This window comes from Lepus europaeus, chromosome 5, assembly GCF_033115175.1.
Source record: "Lepus europaeus isolate LE1 chromosome 5, mLepTim1.pri, whole genome shotgun sequence".
NCBI lineage: Eukaryota > Metazoa > Chordata > Mammalia > Lagomorpha > Leporidae > Lepus > Lepus europaeus.
The window spans coordinates 51,274,584-51,297,578 of NC_084831.1; the positions used below are offsets into that span (position 1 = coordinate 51,274,584).

Below are 22,995 nucleotides of genomic sequence, written 5' to 3' on the forward strand. Positions count from 1 at the left end.
GAATGGGATTGTATCCTAAAGTATTCTGCCTTGCTATTATCAAGCAATCCAAATAAATATCAAATCAAAGACTGATTTTTAAATTTGGTGACTTAACTATTATTTGAGTACTATATGTATTTATTAAATATTTATTAAACTTTGTTTATCTACATGCTATTTTTCAGAAATGCCTAGAATAAGACTAAGTATAGATATTTGTTTTCCATTTTCTGATTTACTAAACTTTGAAAGATTGTTAATAGTATTTACTGCTCTTTTTACTTTTGTTTTTAATGAAAGGTTCAGGATCTTCATAATAAACTTTCCTCTGAATCCAAAAGGGCAGACACATTAGCATTTGAGATGAAGCGACTTGAAGAAAAACACGAAGCTTTACTTAAGGAAAAAGAAGTAAGCGTGAATATAATTGAAAAGGAATATGTCATTCTTCTTTTGGTTTTTATACTTCCCTTTCTCCTCTTAGGGTGGTAGTCATGTTGGTCTGTTCTTTCTCCAAATTGAGTTTGTTGATAAAAAAGCACTCTTGTAAAAAGATACTCAATATCATTTCTGTTTTTTAAAATTGGTTGAGACTTGCTTTGTGCCATACTATACACAATCTATACTGGAGAATGTTCCATGTGCTGGTGGGATGAATGTATATTCTGCAGCTATTGGATGAAATGTTCTGTTGATGTCTGTTAGGTCCATTGATCCAGCATAAAACTTAAGTAACTCTGCTATTTGTTTCCCGACTTTCCCTCTGGATTATCTGTCCATTTTTGAAAAAATTGAGTTTTAAAATCCCTTACTATAATACTGTTGGAAACCATTTCTTTCTTTCTTAAGTCTACTAATATTTGCTTTATGTATTTGGATACATAAATATTTGTTTACAATGTTATTTTTCTTTTGCTTTGAACCCTTTGTCATTATATAATGACCTTCCTTGTATCTATTTTACTTCTTTCATTTAAAAATTATTTTTTTCTGCAGTATTACTATTCCTGTTTTCTTTTGGGCTCCATTTGCACAGAATGTCATATTCCATCCTCAGTTTTCCATGTATGTGTGTCCTTAGAGGTAAAGTAGTTTCTTAAGAGCAGCATATAGTTGAGTATTTTTTTTAATCTACCCTGTCTTTTAATTGGAATATTTAATTCATTTACCTGTAAGGTAATTATTGGTTGGAAGGGTCTCACTACTGTCATTTTGATTCTTGTTTTCTAGTTTTAGTTCCTCTCTTTTTCCCTCTCATGATTTTCCTCTGTGTTAAATGATTTTCTCAAGTAATGTTTTGATACCTTGTTATTTTTGGTATTTCTATTACAGAGAACTTATTTTGCTTGTAATTAGCCACTTAGGAATGTTGGAAACTTAACATTGAATATAAAGATAGGAAAAGAAATAAAAAGAAAGGTAAAAAATACCAATAAGCAGCTCTACACTTTCACCCCATACCTCTCCACATTTTGAATTTTGGATGTGCCATTTTATCTTTTGATATATTGCATGCTTCTTAATATTTTAATATAATTGTTACTTCTGTTTTCTCATCTTCACACTAAATATTTGAATAGCTCGTGCACCATTTTTATAGTGTTAGAGCATGCTAAGTTTATCTGTGTCGTTACTCTTATGGATGAGTTTTCTACCTTCTGGTGGTTGCTTTTTTTATTATTATTTTTTGAAAGAATTAGAGAGGGGGAGAGAAAGAGATCTTCCACCTACTGGTTCACTCCACAAATGGCCACAATGGCCAGAGCAAAGCTGGTCCCAAGCCAGGAGCCAGGAGTTTTTTCCAGGTCACCCATGTGGGTACAGGGGCCCAAAGGTTTGGGCCATCCTCAGCTGCTTTCCCAGGTGCATTGGCAGGCAGCTGGATTGGAAGTGGAGAAGCTGGGACTTGAACCTGTGCCAGTATGGGATGGTAGTGTTGCAGGCCAGGGATTTAACACTCTGTGCCACAGTGCTAGCCCATGATAATTGCTTCATGCTCACTAGCATCTCCTTCTTTCAGCTTGTAGAACTACCTTTAGTGTTTCTTTTAAAATTGCTCTGTTAGCAATAAATACTCCTACTTTTGTTTGTCTGGAAATGTCTTTCTGCCTGCCTACCTACCTACATACATATCTATCTATCTCAGCTTTGCTGGGTACAGTAGTCTTCACTGGGAATTTTTCCTTAAGTATTGTGAAAATCTCATCTCACTCCCTTCTGCCTGTAAGGCAGAATTTCAAAAAAAATTTTAAGAAAATAAACGTATTTTTCAATTTCATTTTTCCACAAGCTTCCTCATGGACAAGTAACTTGTAACCAGATTACAAGATGAACCATTACAAGTCAATAATGAAAAAGCAACTAACTTAAATTTGAAGAGACTGTTGCAAAGACACACAAAATCCCCACAAAGAACATTGGCTGTTAGGGAAACGCAAACAAACACTATTTCATGTCTACTGGGACAGCTAAAATTAAAAAGATATGGGTACTAACACACGTCAACAAGGATGTGGAGTAAAGGTGAAGCATAGATACCATATACCAAGCAATAGCATTCCTACGTATATACTTGAGAGAAACTAAAACATGTCCTCACAAAAACTTGTAAATGTTCACAGTAGCATTATTCACAATAGCCAGAAAGTACAAACAGCCCTAATATTTATAAACTGATCAATAACACATGGTGTGGTCATGTTTTTTCAGCAATAAAAATGATGTAGCACCAATGCATGCTGCAACATGGATAGATCTTGAGAGTCAGTGACCCTCAGAGTCACACACAAAATGTCTGATGCCATATTGTAGATAGAAGAGCAAAATCTATAAAGGAATTAGATTAGTAATGTGACTTATAGTAATACTCAGTACTGGGCAGTCTCGGTTGACTTTCATCACGCTTGGTGCATGAATAGCTGTTCACAGTGGAACAACCATCCACACTCCATGCTCACATTTTAGACATTTGTAGAGCTTTGCTAATCTCTTTTTCTCTATAGATTTTGCTGGTCTATCTAGAATATGTCATCTGACACCTTGCCATGTGACTCTGAGAGCCATCGTCTCTCAAGATTCATCCATGTTACTGCATGCATACGCACTACATCTTTTTTATTGCTGAATAAACATGGTTAGCGTTGTTGACTTTTAGCTGCTGTCATCACTCTAAAGACAAACCCCAGGGCCCTTAGCAATCACTGTGCACTGTGAGCTAGGGAAAAGATGACACAGTACACAGTGATTGTTAAGGGCCCTGGGGTTTCGTCTTTAGAGTGATGACAGCAGCTAAAACTCAACCATGCTGATGGTAGCATAATTCTACAGATGTATGGAAATCTGAGTGTGGAGGCTGGGCAAGACACTCCAGTAACCATCTCCCCACAGACACCAATGTGAACAGCTATTCATGCACCAAGGGTAATAAAAGTCAAATGAGACAGCCCAGTGCTGAGCTCTACTATAATACAAGTTACACTGAAGGAAGCAAAGGCAGAGAGAGAAGTCTTCCATCCGCTGGTTCACACCCCAAATGGCCACAACCGCCGGAGCTGTGCTGATCCAAAGCCAGGAGCCAGGAGCTTCTTCTGGATCTCCCACATGGGTGCAGGTGCCCAAGGACTTGGGCCATCTTTCACTGCTTTCCCAGGCCATTAGCAGGGGGCTCAATTGGAAGTAGAGTAGCCAGGTCTTGAACTGACGCCCATATGGGATGTTGGCATTGCAGGCAGAGGCTTAAGCTATTGTACCACAGCGCTGGCCCCTCTGTGAACTTTTTGAAGATCTTTAGATAACAGTGTAGAATAATGGCTATGGAATATATTTATGTATGGTATATGTTTATGTGTCCAGTTCTGCTACTCTGTCTAGATTCAAATTACTCTCTAGGATCTTTGTATTTCAGCCTATAGTATTCCTTTTAGTATTTCTTTGTAGAGCAGTTGACAAATTCCATTTTGTCTGAGGAAAATCTCAATCTATCCTTCATATTCAAAAGATGTTTTGTTTGGTATAAAATTCTTGTTCAGTAGTGTGATTCTTTTACCTCTTTATGTCATCCCTCCTTGTCTTAGACGACATTTTTCAATGAGAAGTCAGCTGTTAATCTTTCAGGGTCTCTTTTATGAGAAGAGTCACTTTTCTTTCCAACTTTTGAAACTCTGATTTTCCTTGGCTTTCCAGTGGATTCCTTTTGAGTTTATTATATTCTGAATGTGTTGAACTTTTCAGATAAGATTATTTTTCACAAGGTTCAAAAGTTTTTAGCCAATATGTTATCAAATATCCCTCCTCCAACCTTTTCTTTTTCCTGAGTTTCCCATTGTGCATATCTGGGACATCTAATGGTATTCCACAGATCTCTGAGACTCTCTCTCTCTCTTTTTTTTTTTTGGTGGGGATGGGTTCTCATATTGGATTAACTTTTTTATTTTCAAATTCCTTGATTGTTTTCTTCTTAATTTGCTGTTAAGCCCATCTGTTAATTTTTTCATTTTCTATATTATACTTTTCAACTCCAAAATTTCTAGTTATTTCTGTTTTTCATAATCTCTTTTACACTCTATTTGGTGGGATGGTGTCTTAATTTGTTTCTTTACATGTATTTTGCTTTCTTTGAACACGTATATAACAGCCCAATAAAGTCTTTGTCTCATTATACACCAACTGGATCATCTCATTGGCTCTATATACTTATTTCTTCTCCTGTGTGTAGGCTGTCTTATTTTATTGTGTATTTCATTTATTCCTTAAAAACCTTGCATTCAGTGTATTTCATATCTGGAAATAAAATTTCTCCCCATCTCAGTGTTTGTTGTTGTTGTTTGTAGTTTGGTTGTTGTTTTTCAAATTGACTTCTTAAAAAATTACATACATTGATTGTAATGTGCAGCAGCTGAAATTTTTGCTCATTTACCCTTATGGTTAGTTCATTATTGTTCTGAGATACCAATAGGTACCTTGAACCAATAATTCTTACAGCATTTGCCATATGTTTCAGAGTGTATGTGTGTGTGTGCACACGTGCTGATATAATTTAAAACTGTCTTTACCTTTACTTCCTGTTCATTCAGGGCCACGAATTTTTCTGGATCTGAGGCTTTAGGGCTGTCAGGGTTTGGGATATGCACTGGCCTGGCCTCCTACTTTTCCAGGACTCATCAGAGAATTTCAAAATCTCCTGTGGACATACTGTTCCTCAGATCCTCCTTACACATTTTTGGCCTGCGTCTGCTTTCTTCATTTGGTCAAAACTTTTAGCAGTGGTGTTGATTAACAATTACTGACAGCTGTTTTTGACAAATGCCTTGAGAACAGAAATTTTTCCTCTAGAGCAAGTGCTAAATGAGATCAAATAATGAAAAGTTTCTGAAAATGGAGCTTCTTCTGGCAGCTACAGATGGGTCAGACAGAGCTCTCTGAGGATGGGGCTTTGTCAGAAGAGCTGCACATCCACTCTGCCCCTTCCATTGTGTGCTAAAGCTGATGGTTTTCACAGCTACAGTGAGTCAAAGGCTGCTGTGTTCAAGGCTTCTGCAGAGTGAGGGGGAGGAAAACACTAGAAAGGCATGTTAAAATAGCAAAAAGCTCATGGTTCTAACTAAGGTTTAGATGCTCCTCAGATTGTTACCGGTCTTTGGCTAATTTCCAGGATATTGAAAAACTTGATACTGACAGATTTGCTAGCATTTATATGGTGCTTGAAAGGATGTCTGCATCAGTATTCCCATTGTGAGATATGAATATTAAAGCCAAAGAGATAAATAATTTGCCAAGATAATAAAGCTAGTAAGTGGAAAAAGTGGAATTCAGACCATGGTCTGCTTGCCTCCAAGTCTGTGCTTTTTCACTACCTATTTTTATAGATACATATTTGTAGTGTGTTACATTAATTTAGTTCAAAGACGGACTATGTCATAGAGAAATCACAAACCATGTGTTGTGACTTGTGTGAGAGAAAATGAGCCTTTTAAAACTGAACCACTTTTATTTTAATTAGCAACAATTATCAAAACTATCTTTAAGATAAATTAGTTTAGCATATAGTACATTGGTTACAGGCAAAATTAAATACTTTGCTGACATCAACAATTCTTTCTTAGAGACTAATAGAGCAGCGTGATACTTTGAAAGAAACCAATGAGGAGCTTCGATGTTCACAGATGCAACAGGATCACCTAAATCAAACAGGTGAATGTTGAAATGGATGTTAGATTTAGAAAAGTGTTTATTGAAATGGATAAAATACTGACACACTGATATATTTGTGTTGTTTAGATGCATCTGCTACAAAAAGTTATGAGAATCTTGCGGCTGAGATTATGCCAGTGGAATATAGGTAAATTTGTTTCTATCAACTGATAATTCCAATACTTTGTATTGGAAATGTCATTTTATTTCTTTTCTTTTTGTAAATTTTCTGACCTTTAAAAATATTTCATTTTTATGAATCATAAAGCTGAAAATTACTTTATCTTGTCTGCTTAACCTTTGCAAATCAAATTATTGCTACCATAGCAATTTTAAAATTTATGAGAGTAAAATTTCATAAACTTCATGGATAACATAATCTACTTTTTGTAATGTGACCTTCATTGTGTTGAAACTATTTTTTTGTTCCCTAACTTTATGGAAAACTATTTCATATGTATGGCTTTCAGATCCATAAGGAATAAAAAACAGGAGTTAAATTTTCAACAATAGCAGGAGAATTAAGCAAAAGCTAAAAAAAAGCTGTATAAGTTCCTCTGGGCCCAACTTGTGTTTTGATCTTTTATTGCTATATTTTCTTGTAGACATTGATTAATCTAGTATTTTTGTGCTTTTGTTTTCATTTTTTTGTATCAAGTGTTTTATTATTTCAAACTCTGCTCTTTGAATAGTTTGATATATAATCTATTCTTTTATAAAAAGTGCAGTTTGGTGGTTTTTATTATATTCACAGATTTGTGCAACCACTTTTAGAAAATTTTTGTCACTCTCGAGAGAGACCTGGTACCTGTTAATAGTCATTCTTATTCCAGTTTCCCTCCAAATTGCAGCCCTAGGCAGCTGATAAGCTGTATTCTGTTTAAATCAGTTTGCCTGTTCTGGACATTTCCTATACATGTACCCATACGGGATGTGACCTTCCATGAATGACTTCTTTCACTTAGCATGATGTTTATGAGGTTGAATTTCAATTTGTTAAATTTTTAATTTATTGTTTGGGTGTAATGATAACTTCAAAATTCCTTATATGCTTGACTAGAAACTTTTTAGTCATTAGTATCCAGTTGTTTTAGGAGGCCCTTTTGGTTCATTTGCCTCTACTCAAAAGTGAAAAGTTATAGAGCTGAAAATTACTGTGTCGCATCTGCTTGAACTTTCTAAATTGTATTGATATAACTGTCTCACCAAGGTTAAAATTCATTGGAAGCAAAATTTCACCAACATGCTAAGTATAAAACATAGTCTAAAGATTATAACATGACATTTCTTTTTTTTTTAAAACTTTTATTTAATGAATATAAATTTCCAAAGTACAGCTTATGGATTACAATGGCTCCCCCCCATAACTTCCCTCCCACCTGCAACCCTCCCCTTTCCCACTCCCTCTCCCCTTCCATTCACATCAAGATTCATTTTCAATTCTCTTTATATACAGAAGATCAGTTTAGTATATATTAATTAAAGATTTCAACAGTTTGCCCTCACATAGCAACACAAAGTGAAAAATACTGTTGGAGTACTAGTCATAGCATTAAATCACAATATACAACGCATTAAGGACAGAGATCCTACATGATATTTTTTAGAAATTGATTAATTTTCTATGCAATGTCCAATTTAAAACCAAGGGTTTTTTTTTCATTTTCAATTATCTTTATATACCGAAGATCAATTCAGTATATACTAAGTAAAGATTTCATCAGTTTGCACCCACACAGAAACACAAAGTATAAAAATACTGTTTCAGTACTAGTTATAGCATTACTTGACATTGGACAACACATTAAGGTCAGATCCCACATGAGACGTTAAGTACACAGTGACGCCTGTTGTTGACTTAACAATTTGACACTCTTGTGTATGGCGTCAGTAATCTCCCTAGGCTCTAGTCATGAGTTGCCAAGGCTATGGAAGCCTTTAGGGTTCGCCGACTTCGATCTTACTCTGACAGGGTCATAGTCAAAGTGGAAGTTCTCTCCTCCCTTCAGAGAAAGGTACCTCCTTCTTTGATGGCTCCGTTCTTCCCACTGGGATCTCACTCACAGAGACCTTTCATTTAGGTCTTCTTCTTTTTTTTTTTTTTCTTTTTCCAGAGTGTCTTGGCTTTCCATGCCTAACATACTCTCATGGGCTCTTGAGCCAGATCCGAAAGCCTTCAGGGCTGATTCTGAGGCCAGAGTGTTGTTTAGGACATCTGCCATTCTATGAGTCTGCTGTGTATCCCGCTTCCCATGTAACATGACATTTCTTGATAGGTAGTGAGGTCATATGTACTGTGTTGTTTAAAAATAATAATTACTGTATAAAGTTTATACAACACAGGCAGGTGCTTGATGCAACAGTTAACATACCACTTGGAATGCCCACATCCCATATTGAAATGATTGGGTTCCAGTCCCAGCTCCACTCCTGATCCCTGGGAGTCACCAGGCAATGGTTCAGATACCTGGATTCCTGCCACCTACTGAATTGAGTTCCTGGCCTCAGCCTGGCTTGGCCTTGGCAGTTGCATGCAGTTGAGAAATGAACCAATGGAAGGGAGATCTCTTGCTCTCTGTCTCTGTCCCACTCTCTCTTTGTCCCTTCACCTTTCAAATAAATAAATGCTTATTAAAAGGGAATTTTACAAAAATTGCCTTATCTCTGGGAATTTAAGTGTCACATTTACAGGCATAAAGCAATTAGAAGACAAAAACAATGCAGCAAACCTCTGATGAGAAAAAGTGGTAGATTTGTAAAATGAGAAGTGTTATTTAACACTTACTAGACAATCATCACACCAAAAATTAATTCAAAATAGTAGATTCATTTGTATAGTTATTGTACCAGCATTTAGAAGAACAAAAATTGGGATTAATTGAAATGAGTTGCTTTTGGGAGTGGATTTTGGGAAGGGAGCAGGCAAGAGACTATTACTTTTCTACTTAATGTCATTATTTGCATTTAAAAATGTATGTAAATCTTTAATATAAAAAACTATATACTTTTATTACTAAAATAAACATATTTAAAAACTTAGACAAGCTGATTTCTTAAATCTATTGCCTTACTTTTTATTGCTTTTATTTATTTTTTTTCTTTTTTTTCCCCCAGAAAACTATTTTTAAGGAATCCAAACTTCATGCATTTCATAAATACAACTTTGGGAACATAGTGATTGCTTTTCATTTATATATTTTCTAAGAATATGCTGTTTCCTTTAGTGAATAGGTTCTAAGTTATCAAAGTAAAAGAATCATGTCTTATATATTTGCATAATAACCATTTAATTATATATAGTATGATCCTACACTGGTGCCTTTAAGCACTAACTACTGTTTCTGAAGCACTATCTTGCAATGTACATAGTTTGTCTTAAACTGTTAGAAGTTTGGGTTGCATTTTTAAATAATAGCTTTTGTGTGGACAGAGACTTCCTTTTTATAGAAGAACCTCATGACTTCCATTCTAAAAGTTTTAAAACAGATTTTGCATTTCAACCTCAGGGAGGTGTTCATTCGACTGCAGCATGAAAACAAGATGCTTCGCTTGCAGCAGGAGGGAACTGAGAACGAACGTATTGAAGAACTCCAGGAGCAGCTGGAACAGAAGCATCGCAAGATGAATGAATTGGAAACTGAGCAGAGGTGACCTGTGTTCTAGAACAACCAAAACTCTGAATGATTTGATTATCTAGCCACACATCTTGATTCACACAAGTGGAAAATATCATTGTAGTTAAAGTAATTAGAACCACCTAGAAGTTTGAGGTTTTTATTGTCATTGTTATTATTCTCTCACTAATATAAGTTTCATTTTATGAAAGAGTCAAGCGATTTGTTTCACTTATATTATTATAAAATATATGCATGACCCACTAATTTTAGCACATTTGATAGCCAGGCTTCTTATTCCTGAACTTAATTTAGATACTTGCACAATTGACAGAGAACTTATAAATAAATAAATGACAGTTTACATTTCTAACTGCTGTCTGTTACATAGAAAGAACATGGATTGTGAAGTCAAAATTGAGCCCCACTTCTACTTATTGTTTCTGGGCTGGTGACTTAACCTCATACTCAGTGTCTTCAGCTAATACAGGTTGTTAGGAAGATTGCAGATAATGTGCTTAAAGCAACTGACACACTTATCTGGGACAATGAGGTGCTCAGAAGTAAGTGTAATAATACTATGCAACATGTATGAGTAGATAGTCTTACTAGGTACTTTATTTGATAGTAGCTCAGTAAATCTTCACAATCACTCTATGAAATAATATCTGATTATCTCTTTTTTTCTATGGATAAAGATGTTGAGAAACAGAGAGGTTAAGTAACTGATCCAGTTCTAGAGCTAGTATGTTCTGGTTCCTACATTTGAATGCTCTGTCTCCTCTTAATCACTGTGCCAGTCTGTATCTTCTAAATGGCACACCTATGATGGTATTTGGGTTTATTCATCTAAACTTTATTGAGACCACCAGAAATGTGAGATTATCAGACTTGTGTCTTTTAACTGTGGATATAAACAGACTTAACTATCACTATCTTATATAAGTTCAGTGTCAGTTGTTAATATACAGACACTAAATATTTGCTAAATATAATATAGGACATTAGACATGTGAGTAGATAATTTCTGTATATCACAATAACTGCAATAAGGAATATCATGGGAAGGTATGTGTATGTCATATTTGTGTGTTGTGCAAGTGTGAGTGGGGACACACACACACACACACACACACTGACTGACTCTTGCTAGTAACTCCTAATCAAAATTTCAAAGAATTAAATTTTTTCAAGTTAAAATTTACACTAATTGCCAGTGCTGGTCTCTTTAATTTAAAGAAAAAGTCATGAACATGTGGTTGAGAAATGGTGACCTTCCTGTTCTCCCAGTGCACTGTGAAATCTGAAACAAAGAACAGAAACCTAGTTTCCATTCATTAAAAATACCAATGTAGGAAGATAGAGCTGGTTTTCTAATTTTTCTACTACTGAGCCCAGTTCAGAAAGTTTATGTTTTTGCCGCTAGATTTTGCCTTAAATTTTAAAATGTGGGTTTAGATGCTTTCAGAAAAAAACAGAATTTTTTTAAAAGTATCTTCTTAAAAGTAGTCTCTGTACTACAGATTAAACTTAGTGACTACAAATTAAACTTAATTATTCTGCCTGTATTACCACTACCAAATGCATATTTCTAGTTAAGTTACATGCATGCCTGTATTCATCCTTAACTATGTTGAAATTCAATACAAACAAGTATATCTGACTCATCATACCATAGGCTGAGTAAAGAGCGCATCCGAGAATTGCAGCAACAAATAGAGGACCTCCAGAAGTCTCTACAGGAGCAGGGTTCCAAGTCTGAAGGCGAAAGCGTAAGTAACTTAGAAATTAATGATGCTTTTGCTATGGGTGGATTTTCTTCACTGAAGCTCAGATTAATCTCTTGTTTGAAAGTGTTACCTTTATCATTGAGGATACCCTTAAATACCGTATATATCTGCATAACAGATGCAGTGATTTTGCCAACTTGGAGCCTGTGAATCTATCATATGTTGCACAGTGATTTCTCTCTGTCCTATTTCAACAGTAACACCTAAATTCATGGTAATTCTTGATTGAGAGCATGCTACAACTGATGCTGTATTAATCACCTTTTCATTGCTATCATGAAATAGTTGAGGCCGCTAAACTTTATAAAGAAAAGTAATTTATTTAGCTCACAGTTTTGGAGACTGAAAATCCAAGCACCATGGTGCAGGCTTCGGCAAGCCAGTGCCCCACTACCCCAAGCTGTATCACCTCTTGGGGAATTGGGATGTCAGAATACATGTAGGACCAGGTTGATACATTGCCCACAGAAAGTCAGAGAGAGGTGGGTGGGGCCAGCATCAAGCTTCTATTACAGTTCTCCTATGAGAGCTAACCAAGCTCCCTGAGAAGTACCTTCATCCCTCCAAGGGCACACCCTAATTGATCTAAGGACCTCCCACTGTCCCCTTAAATGTCTGTCGCCTTCCAGCACTGCCACCCTAGGGACAAAGCTTCCAGCACATGAACCTTCTGCAGGGAGAAACAACATCCAAATCATAGCCAAGGCCTTTGCAGTGCTGCTGGGATTCCAATAGCACTGGCCTGCGGAAAGGCCAGAACTGAGGAAGCCTCCGCATAGGAAAACAGAAAAGGAGATGATTTCTACTGAAGTAGCATTCAAGAAAAGGGCAGAAGCCTTCATGAGGGCTTGGAGCCCTCGTCTTTTACTTCTTCCTTCCTCCTGTACTGGCTCACGGCCTTTCCGATTTCTAATGGCAGATAGCTTGAGGACAGAGAAAAGCAGATTATAAAGATCATCTAATGTAGGTAACTCAGAATATACGCAGCAGTTTTTCTGTCGTTTGATCTCTCTCTGTAGAGAGGAAAAGAAGTAATGATGGCGAGAGGGATGTATTTGATTAAAAATCAAAGTTAAGGCTAGATGTAAGTTGGAGAGATGCTGATTGATTGCTTGTTACTAAATGTTAGGTGATTATTCCTATGTTGATGGGGGAGGATGCTCTGCAGAGTAATAGAGATGAAAAGGAAGATTGAAAAGGTTGCATTTCCTTTCTGTCTTTTATATACTTTATATGATTTTCTCTTTTTTCCCTGGGGGCTTGGAAAATAGAAATCGTCTCATGCATGGCGGCATCTCATATGTGCATATATACGGTATTGTAACCTCTCTAATACAAATATTCTCTTAAGCACATTAAAAGATACTTTTAAAATGGGATCTCTTTGGGGAAGTATGTTTTGCATTACAGTGTTTCAGAGTTCTTGATCTTTTAATTTGTTGATGCCTAAATTTTGTTTTAGATTAAACATTTAAATTCTACAGCTATTCAGTAGATGCAGAACTATGGCAGTTAAAGTACTGTCTTAGAAGAGAGACATGTGTTTTTAAATTTTTTTTAACAAAAAGCCAGTGGCTTCATTTTGGTGTTAATAAAGTACCTGCATCTATAATGATAAAATTATAAAGGTGACCTTCACTAAATTCATAAATTTATAAAACATTGAAAATAATGTTAATTATTTCTCTGTTCTTCATCAAAGGCCCAGAATCTTAAAATTTGTATTTTGAATAAATGATTCTTTAGGTATTTCAATGTTTGATACTCCTCAATATATCATATTCAGCTCACATTTTCTGTTTTTTCTTTATATTTTTCTTTATTTTATTTCCTATTCTTTTGTTTCCCTTCTGAAATAAAATAATACCTAAAATTTTATGCCTTTAAAAGTATGTTATTAGAGATTCTAAAAGCATCTCATAATTTTACTTTCAAAAGGAAGTAAAGAGATTTAGATGTCTGGAAAATTTGCCTTTCTCATGATAGTCATCTTACAGCAACTTTCTTTAATTTTATAGTCCAGCAAACTAAAGCAGAAGTTGGAAGCTCATATGTAAGTAATGCTGGTATTTTATTTCAAATATGAGAGGGGAAGGGTTGTAAAAATTCTAAAGTTAGCCTCCTTTTCTGAAGATTTATAAAAACTCCTACCCTAATGCTAAGTGCATATTTATCACTGCCTTCAAAAAGCAAAAAAACCATTTGGCCTGCCTGCTGGCCATCCCGGAGTCCTAGTATTTTAGTTACTGATAGCATTTGCAGTGTTTGACAAAGCAGACAACAAGCATATTCTACTATTAAACCTATGAAATATTTGCTTTTATTTCCTTAGGAAGTGAGTGTGGCAAGGGTAGAAATGTAACATTTTTGGCGTGGCAGGCAGCGTTTGTCCTCAAGACAACCCCTAAGTTAGGTAGGGCTTCTTCCCATTCATTCCACAAGAGAGGAAACCAAGGATTGAAAATGACTCGCTCAGAAAGTCCACGACTGTTACGTGGCAGAGACTAGTTTTCATTCTTAGGTCTGTTTGACTCCAAGCTCCGTGCTCTTTCCACCACGTAGGGAAAAACTAACAGAGGTCCATGAAGAATTACAGAAGAAACAAGAGCTCATAGAAGATCTTCAGCCAGATATAAATCAAAATGGTAGGTATTTGTGAAAATGTGGGTCAGACTAGATCTAAGGACTTGTCCTTTGTAGCTGAAGGATACAAAAACTGTCCTTATGTCCTTGCATAATACATAGATGCATTTGATAAGTCTTCAAAAAGTTCATGAAAAATCTGTATTATGAAAATAACTGTGCATGGATTTTAAAGGTTTTTTTACCAAAATAAACTCATCTTTTTAAGTCCATTTCCCCACAAACTTTTTGAAGTATTCTCACGTATTGCAAATGAGAGCCATGGTAATTTTAATGCTGACATCATTAATAAATTATCTAATCTTAAAGAAAAATCATAAATCTAATAAAATTAACTGATTGATATATAGGAGTATCAAACATCATAAAATGGAATAAAATTGATACTGTGGAAATGCGAATAAAATAAATTTAAATCGGATTAAAATAGACCTCAAACATTATGTAGAAATAATGTCTCCTTTTGTATAGTTGTGGTTACGTTATAAATACTTTGATTTGTTGAAATATTTGATGATAGAAAGGAGAAAAATAGCTAGATAAGATTATAGATGTTTTGGGTGGCGCTGTGGTGCAGCAGGTAAAGATTATAGATGTTTTAAGGGACAATGTATGATTGAGGATGCACTGGTCATATTTCAAAAGTTTTAGCTAATAATTCAGTACAAAGAGAAACAAAAGGGTCATCTTTTTAAGTTCGCTTATCAATATGTAGGAAATAAATTTGAAAGATAAAAATTTGGGGTATGAGGATAGATAGTAATTTGTCATGTTTCACTTGATTTTACTAATAGTACAAAAGATCAATGAACTTGAAGCTGCTCTTCAGAAGAAAGATGAAGATATGAAAGCAATGGAGGAAAGATATAAAATGTACCTGGAGAAAGCCAGAAACGTGAGTGGCTTGTCTTGGGGAGCAGCGCAGGACACTGTGGCCCGTGTTCTGATTAGAGTACTGCTGTCCCACCTGGGCTGTGCTCCTCTCACACCCACCGCTAGTCCCCACGCTCTTGGCTGTCTTGCTGTTCCTGTCAGGATCCTGCAGTCTCCACAGCAGCCCCCCTGCTCTGCATCGAGCTCACGGAGTCAAAGAAGACAAGCACATAGCTGCACGTGGGCAGCTTAAACATCGTGACCTCACTAGGGAAAGTGACTGCTGTAACTAGCAGAATCTTTAGCAAAATTAGCCTAGAATGTTCGGTTGTGGGATCTTACTAAATTTCCTAAAAATAAAATTTGCTAGAATTTTAACAATGAATATTTTAGCTTTTGAGAAAATTCAGCTTTTTGAACTTGTATGAAATTAGTTTGGCATTTAGTCTAGATTAGACAGCCATACTCAGTTCTAATGTTCACCAGACTAAATTGTGCTTTGTCCTTATTTCATACCTAAATATCTGTAAGTAGTATTTGCCTAAAGTATTTTATTTTCATGCATACCTTACATGAACATTCTCTCTCAGGCAGTATTCTATTTACTGAGTAAAAGAAGGGAATTTTGTGGTAATACTTAAAAATACTGGCAGGATGTCTGCCTTTTTTATATGTAAGTTACATGTAATACTCATATTTACTTATTAAAGTATAAATAGTACTCAGAGCAACAGATGGAGCCCAGGATCTCAAGGCATAGCAGGATAGAAGTTGACTTCTGGATCATATTGAGTCAGCTCATGAGTGGGACAGGGACTCCACCTTCTTCCCGGGTTCACCTGACATTGTCCAACAGTAGCCTGGGACCAACAATGTGAATCATATAGGCGATAGGTAATGGGTCAGGCCTGGAAACAGGGTCAGTCACTTCAACTCTGATTTCAGTGGCAGACTTCAGGCAAGTGGCCCGCGGCCAATTTCTAGGGAGACATGGAAGCATAGCTGTGTTTCCAGAAGGAAAGGGAAATTGGCTTACTACCTGCAGGCAGTCTCTGCCACAGTTAAGGTTATTCCAGTTACAGAAGTGTAAATGCTTATAGTAGATATTATAAAATACAAGGTTCTCGGAGACTGCTGTTAACATTTTCATATACTTCTTTAAAAGTGAATGTCATATGTTTATTTTCTCTGTGATTGATGTTGATAACATATGCCTGTGTACAAACACACACAATACATATTACATCTTTTAACTAAATCATTCCTTATGTTATTTGAACATTTAATATTCACTGAGAATAAGCCCTGAGACTACAGCAATGAACTATACACACACTACACTTAGGGAACATTCTTTGCAAAGTGAAATAATGCATATATAATACTCGTTGTGTGGACAATATCATAATTTATTTCTTAATTATCCTATTTAATGGAAATAATTTATGTCCATTTCCTTTATTATCCATAGAAATATGACTGTGTGTAGCATATTTATACAGAAAGTTTTCCCCTTCTCTTGGTTTATCACTTTAACCTTGCTTCCTAAAAAAGGACTTATGGGGTCAGAGGATAAACTCATTTTAATAAGACAATTCAGTATATATTTCTAAATGACATTTTTAAAAGATTACAACTAATTGGACAATGACAATGAATGCCTTATCTTCACCGTCCTTGAGTATTATCACTTAAAAGACAGTTTCTTTGATAAATGATTTCTTTCTTTTCCCTTGTATTACTTGGGGCAGAATTTAGAATACCAAATTACTGGTTAAAATAACAAATGTTCACATAAGAAATTCAGAAAATAGAAAACAATCACAGCCATCCTTTTTATCATTTGCAGATGACAAATTAGGATTTGTTCTTTGTAATTAAATTATGATTGAGATATGTTGATGTGTTCTTTGTAATTGAATTACGATTGAGGTATGTTGATGTGTTCTCCTTTTGTGGTGTGAGCTCCATGAGGGCAGGCTCCCCATTTTGTGAATCGCCAAATCCCCATCTGTCACCATCTCCCCTCAGTAAATGGTTTCTGAATGAACCACAATAGTATTTTGGTATATTACCTTTTAGTCTTTTTCCTTTATCTCTGTAAATGTCAGTGACTTTTTCCTAACTCTAAGGAATTTTAAACCTGTGAAAAGCAGATTTATAATTATGCCATACAGGTGTCCCTATTATTGGAAATTTACAGATTTGCTTGTAATTTAAACCTCACATTTCCAAATTGATTTGTTAGCAGAATGCTATCTACATAGTTGAGTCACAACTACTCACACATCTGATTCTGATCAAACATCTCTTTTTACCTAGCTTTTAGTATATTATATAACTATAATCGATCATCCTATCCTTTGCAGATAAGATCAACAACAGTGTCTATTATATTGATCTTATATTGAATTACATTTGACTAGAGGATGATAGTGAAGAAAAGATTGTTAAGAATGTCTTCTTTTTTTTTTTTTTTTTTTTTTTTAAGTTCTATTTATTTACTTGACAGAGTTACAGAGAGAGAGGGAGAGACAGATTTTCCATCAACTGGGTCACTCTTCAGATAGCCATAATAGTAAGGGCTGGGCCAGGCCAAAGCCAGGAGTCAGGGGCTTCTTTGGGGTCTCCCATATGGGTGACAGGGACTCAAGCACTTGGGTTATCTTTGCTGGTTTTTACCAGGCCATCAGTAGGGAGCCAGATTGGAAGTAGAACAGCCAGGACATGTACCAGCGTCCACATGAGATGCTGGCATTGCCAGTGGCAGCCTTACCTGCTAGGCCACAATGCCAGCCACAGAAGTTTTGTATATATAACTCCTGTATTTTACAATAGTGAGTTCCCCAGTACTCATCAAATTCACATTTATTATTATTTTTAAATTCTCAAGTCAGATAATGTGGAAATGGTTGTTTTAGAACCTTAGTGCTCAGGCCGGCACCGGGGCCCAATAGGCTAATCCTCCTCCTGCGGTGCCGGCAAACCAGGTTCTAGTCCTGGTCGCGGCACCGGATTCTGTCCCCGTTACCCCTCTTCCAGGCCAGCTCTCTGCTATGGCCCAGGAGTGCAGTGGAGGATGGCCCAAGTGCTTGGGCCCTGCACCCCATGGGAGACCAGGAGAAGCACCTGGCTCCTGGCTTCAGATCAGCGCAGTGCGCTGGCCGCAGCGTGCCGGCCGCGGCAGCCATTGGAGGATGAACCAATGGCAAAAGGAAGACCTTTCTCTCTGTCTCTCACTGTCCACTCTGCCTGTCAAAAACAAAACAAAACAAAACAAAACAAAAAACCTCAGTGCTCAAAGTTTTAGCACTGAAAATGCCTGTCAAAAAAAAAAAAAAAAAAAAACAAAACCTCAGTGCTCAAAGTTTTAGCACTGAAAAAGCTAAATAACCCTCCATACTGACTGCTGGTGAAGTAAAATGTGATTGTACTGAACTTTTATATTATTTCTCATCTATATAATCTAGTTTTGTTATTCCAATTAGATTATAAAATAAGGTATAATTATTAAATAAGCTATAGCAGCTCCCAGATTACTGTGGGGATAATTTTCCACTTTACACAGGTTTTGCAAAATATGGTCTTTTATTTTCAAGATTTTGTAGGATAAAGAGAAAACAATTTGTTTTTCTTTGAACAGGTAATAAAAACTTTAGATCCCAAATTAAATCCAGCATCAGCTGAAATAATGCTACTCAGAAAGCAGTTGGCAGAGAAGGAGAGAAGAATTGAGATTCTAGAGGTAAAGCTACCATGTTTGCTCATCTCTTAAATCTGTGAAATCCTAGTAATTAGCTATTGTATATTTGACGCTGATTATAAGAAATTAGAAATGTCTTATTTTTTCCTCTGTATATTTATCTCAAAACATCTCATTAGCCTATAGACTGGTCTCTGCAGTTTATGCACTCTGTGCTGCACTGTCTGTGTGTCCCTCTGTGATAGTCATTCATGTACGATTCTCTGACTTTCTAATACTGTTATAATTCTGCTTTTTTGTGGATATGATTTCATTCAGAAAAAAAAAAATGGGCTGATTTTTTATGAAAGGTACTGTTCATGCAGTTAATCTGATTTATCTTCTCCCTGTTCCTCATCTGAACCTAAACAAACTTAGTTGGAGATTGAAGGAAAAGGAAATACAGAACTCCAGTGTAACTAAAGCAATCATGGTCATTAAGCATGTGAGGTTATGCTGTTAATGGCTTACTTTCAGGAATTGGTTGAGTCCCAATTTTTTTTTTTTAAATTATGGTTAATGTAAGATTTATTTATTTATTTATTTTTATTAAACTTTTATTTAATTAATATAAATTTCCAAAGTATAGCTTATGGGTTACAATGGCTTCCCCCCTCCCATAACTTCCCTCCCGCCCGCAACCCTCCCCTTTCCCACTCCCTTTCCCCTTCCATTCATGTAAAGATTCATTTTCAATTCTCTTTATATACAGAAGATCAGTTTAGTATATATTAGGTAAAGATTTCAACATTTTGCCCATATAGCAACATAAAGTGAAAAAACTACCATTGGATTACTAATTATAGCATTAAATAGCAATGTACAGCACATTAAAGACAGAGATCCTACATAATTTTTTTTCAAATTAATTAATTTTCTATGCCATTTCCTTTTTAACACCAGGTTGTTTTTTTTTCATTTCCAATTCTCTTTATATACAGAAGATCTTAGTAAAGACCTCATCAGTTTGTGCCCACACAGAAACGCAAAGTATAAAAATACTGTTTCAGTACTAGTTATAGCATCACTTGGCTTTAGACGACACATTAGGGACAGATCCCACATGGGGTGTAAGTACACAGTGACTCCTGTTGCTGATTTAACAATTTGACACTCCTGTTCATGGCGTCAGTAATCTCCCTAGGCTCTAGTCATGAGTTGCCAGGGCTATGGAAGCCTTTAGAGTTCGCTGACTTTGATCTTATTCCGATAGGGTTATAGTCAAAGTGGAAGTTCTCTCCTCCCTTCGGAGAAGGGTACCTCCTTCTTTGATGGCCCCGTTCTTTCCACTGGGATCTCACTCACAGAGATCATTCATTTAGGTCTTTTTTTTTTTTTCCATGATATCTTGGCTTTCCGTGCCTGCTATACTCTCATGGGCTCTTCAGCCAGATCCGAATGCCTTGAGGGCTGATTCTGAGGCCAGAGTGTTGTTTAGGACATCTGCCATTCTATGAGTCTGCTGTGTATCCCACTTCCCATGTTGGATCTTTCTCTCCCTTTTTGATTCTATCAGTTAGTATTAGCAGATGCTTGTCTTGTTTGTGTGATCTCTTTGACTCTTAGACCTATCAGAGCTATCAATTGTGAGCTGAAATTGATCACTTGGACTAGTGCGATGGCATTGGTACATGCCATCTTGATGGGATTGTGTTGGAATCCCCTGGCACATTTCTAACTCCACCATTTGCGGCCAGTCCGATTGAGCATGTTCCAAATTGTTCATCTCCTCCCTCTCTTTTTCCACTCTTAGATTTAACAGGGATCACTTTTCAGTTAAAATTTAAACACCTAAGAATAATTGTGTGTTAATTACTGAGTTCAACCAATAGTACTAGAACCACAACAACAACAACAAATACTAAAAAGGATAAAGTATTACATTGTACATCTAAAGTCAGGACAAGAGCTGATCAGTAGTGTCCATTTCACTTAACAGGTTTCCCCTTTGGCGCTCAGTTGTCACCGATCAGGGAAAACAAATGATATTTTTCTCTTTGGGACTGGCTTAATTCACTCAGCATGATGTTTTCCAGATTGCTCCATCTTGTTGCAAATGACTGTGTTTTGTTGTTTCTTACTGCTGTATAGTATTCTATGGAGTACATGTCCCATAATTTCTTTATCCAGTCTACTGTTGATGGGCATTTGGGTTGGTTCCAGGTCTTAGCTATTGTGAATTGAGCTGCAATAAACATTAATGTGCAGATGGCTTTTTTATTTGCCAAATTAATTTCCTTTGGGTAAATTCCAAGGAGTGGGATGGCTGGGTTGTATGGTAGGGTTATGTTCAGGTTTCTGAGGAATCTCCAGACAGACTTCCATAGTGGCTTAACCAGTTTGCATTCCCACCAACAGTGGGTTAGTGTCCCTTTTTCCCCACATCCTCTCCAGCATCTGTTGTTGGTAGATTTCTGAATGTGAGCCATTCTCACCGGGGTGAGATGGAACCTCATTGTGGTTTTGATTTGCATTTCTCTGATTGCTAGTGATCTTGAACATTTTTTCATGTGTCTGTTGGCCATTTGGATTTCCTCTTTCGAAAAATGTCTATTGAGGTCCTTGGGCCATCTCTTAAGTGGGTTGTTTGTTTTGTTGTTGTGGATTTTCTTGATTTCTTTGTAGATTCTGGTTATCAATCCTTTATCTGTAGTATAGTTTGCGAATATTTTTTCCCATTCTGTTGGTTGCCTCTTCACTTTCCTGACTGTTTCTTTTGCAGTACAGAAACTTCTCAATTTGATGCAATCCCAAATGTTAATTTTGGTTTTGACTGCCTGTGCTGTTGGAGTATTTTCCAGGAAGTCTTTGCCTGTGCCTATATCTTGCAGGGTTTCTCCAATGCTCTCTAATAATTTGATGGTTTCGGGTCGCAGATTTAAGTCTTTAATCCATGTTGAGTGAATTTTTGTGTAAGGTGATAGGTATGGGTCTTGCTTCAAGCTTCTGCATGTGGAAATCCAATTTTCCCAGCACCATTTATTGAATAGACTGTCCTTATTCCAGGGATTAGATTTGGATCTTTGATCAAATATAAGTTGGCTGTAGATGTTTGGATTGATTTCTGGTGTTTCTATTCTGTTCCATTGGTCTATCCATCTGTTTCTGTACCAGTACCATGCTGTTTTGATAACAACTGCCCTGTAGTATGTCCTGAAATCAGGTATTGTGATGCCTCCGGCTTTGTTTTTGTTGTACAGGATTGCTTTGGCTATTCGAGGTCTCCTGTGTCTCCATATGAATTTTAGGATCATTTTTTCCAGATCTGAGAAGAAGGTCTTCGGGATCTTGATGGGTATTGCATTGAATGTATAAATTGCTTTTGGGAGAATAGACATTTTGATGATATTGATTCTTCCAATTCATGAGCATGGAAGATTTCTCCATTTTTGGTATCCTCTTCTATTTCTTTCTGTAAGGTTTTGTAGTTTTCATCGTAGAGATCTTTAACATCTTTGGTTAAGTTTATTCCAAGGTATTTGATTGTTTTTGTAGCTATTGTGAATGGGATTGATTTTAGAAGTTCTTCCTCAGCTGTGGCATTGCCTGTGTATACAAAGGCTATTGATTTTTGTGCATTGATTTTATATCCTGCTACTTTGCCAAACTCTTCGATGAGTTCCAGCAGTCTCTTAGTAGAGTTCTTTGGGTCCCCTAAATAAAGAATCATATCATCTGCAAAGAGGGATAGTTTGAGTTCGTCCTTCCCGATTTGTATCCCTTTAATTTCTTTTTCTTGCCTAATAGCTCTGGCCAAAACTTCCAGAACTATATTGAATAGCAGTGGTGAGAGAGGGCATCCCTGTCTGGTACCAGATTTCAGTGGAAATGCTTCCAACTTTTCCCCATTCAATAGGATGTTGGCCGTGGGTTTTTCATATATTGCTTTGATTGTATTGAGGAATGTTCCTTCCATACCCAGTTTGCTTAGAGTTTTCATCATGAAAGGGTGTTGTATTTTATCAAATGCTTTCTCTGCATCTATTGAGAGAATCATATGGTTTTTCTTCTGCAGTCTGTTAATGTAGTGTATTACGTTGATTGTTTTGCGAATGTTGAACCATCCCTGCATACCGGGGATGAATCCCACTTGGTCTGGGTGGATGATCTTTCTGATGTGTTGTTGCATTCTATTGGCCAGAATTTTATTGAGGATTTTTGC

The 22,995-nt window shown here is 36.4% G+C and overlaps 1 protein-coding gene across 1 annotated transcript in view; it reads left to right on the top strand.

The window, feature by feature from the left end:
* The window catches only part of HOOK1 (hook microtubule tethering protein 1), a 68,718-nt gene that overhangs the window by 35,021 nt on the left and 10,702 nt on the right, over window positions 1-22,995 (top strand). Inside the window, exons 12-20 of the mRNA XM_062191432.1 lie at window positions 283-393; window positions 6,084-6,171; window positions 6,259-6,319; window positions 9,678-9,818; window positions 11,464-11,557; window positions 13,594-13,628; window positions 14,138-14,220; window positions 15,013-15,113; window positions 18,735-18,836. Coding sequence (XP_062047416.1) covers window positions 283-393; window positions 6,084-6,171; window positions 6,259-6,319; window positions 9,678-9,818; window positions 11,464-11,557; window positions 13,594-13,628; window positions 14,138-14,220; window positions 15,013-15,113; window positions 18,735-18,836 — 816 coding nt within the window. The remainder of the gene's footprint in view (window positions 1-282; window positions 394-6,083; window positions 6,172-6,258; window positions 6,320-9,677; window positions 9,819-11,463; window positions 11,558-13,593; window positions 13,629-14,137; window positions 14,221-15,012; window positions 15,114-18,734; window positions 18,837-22,995) is intronic.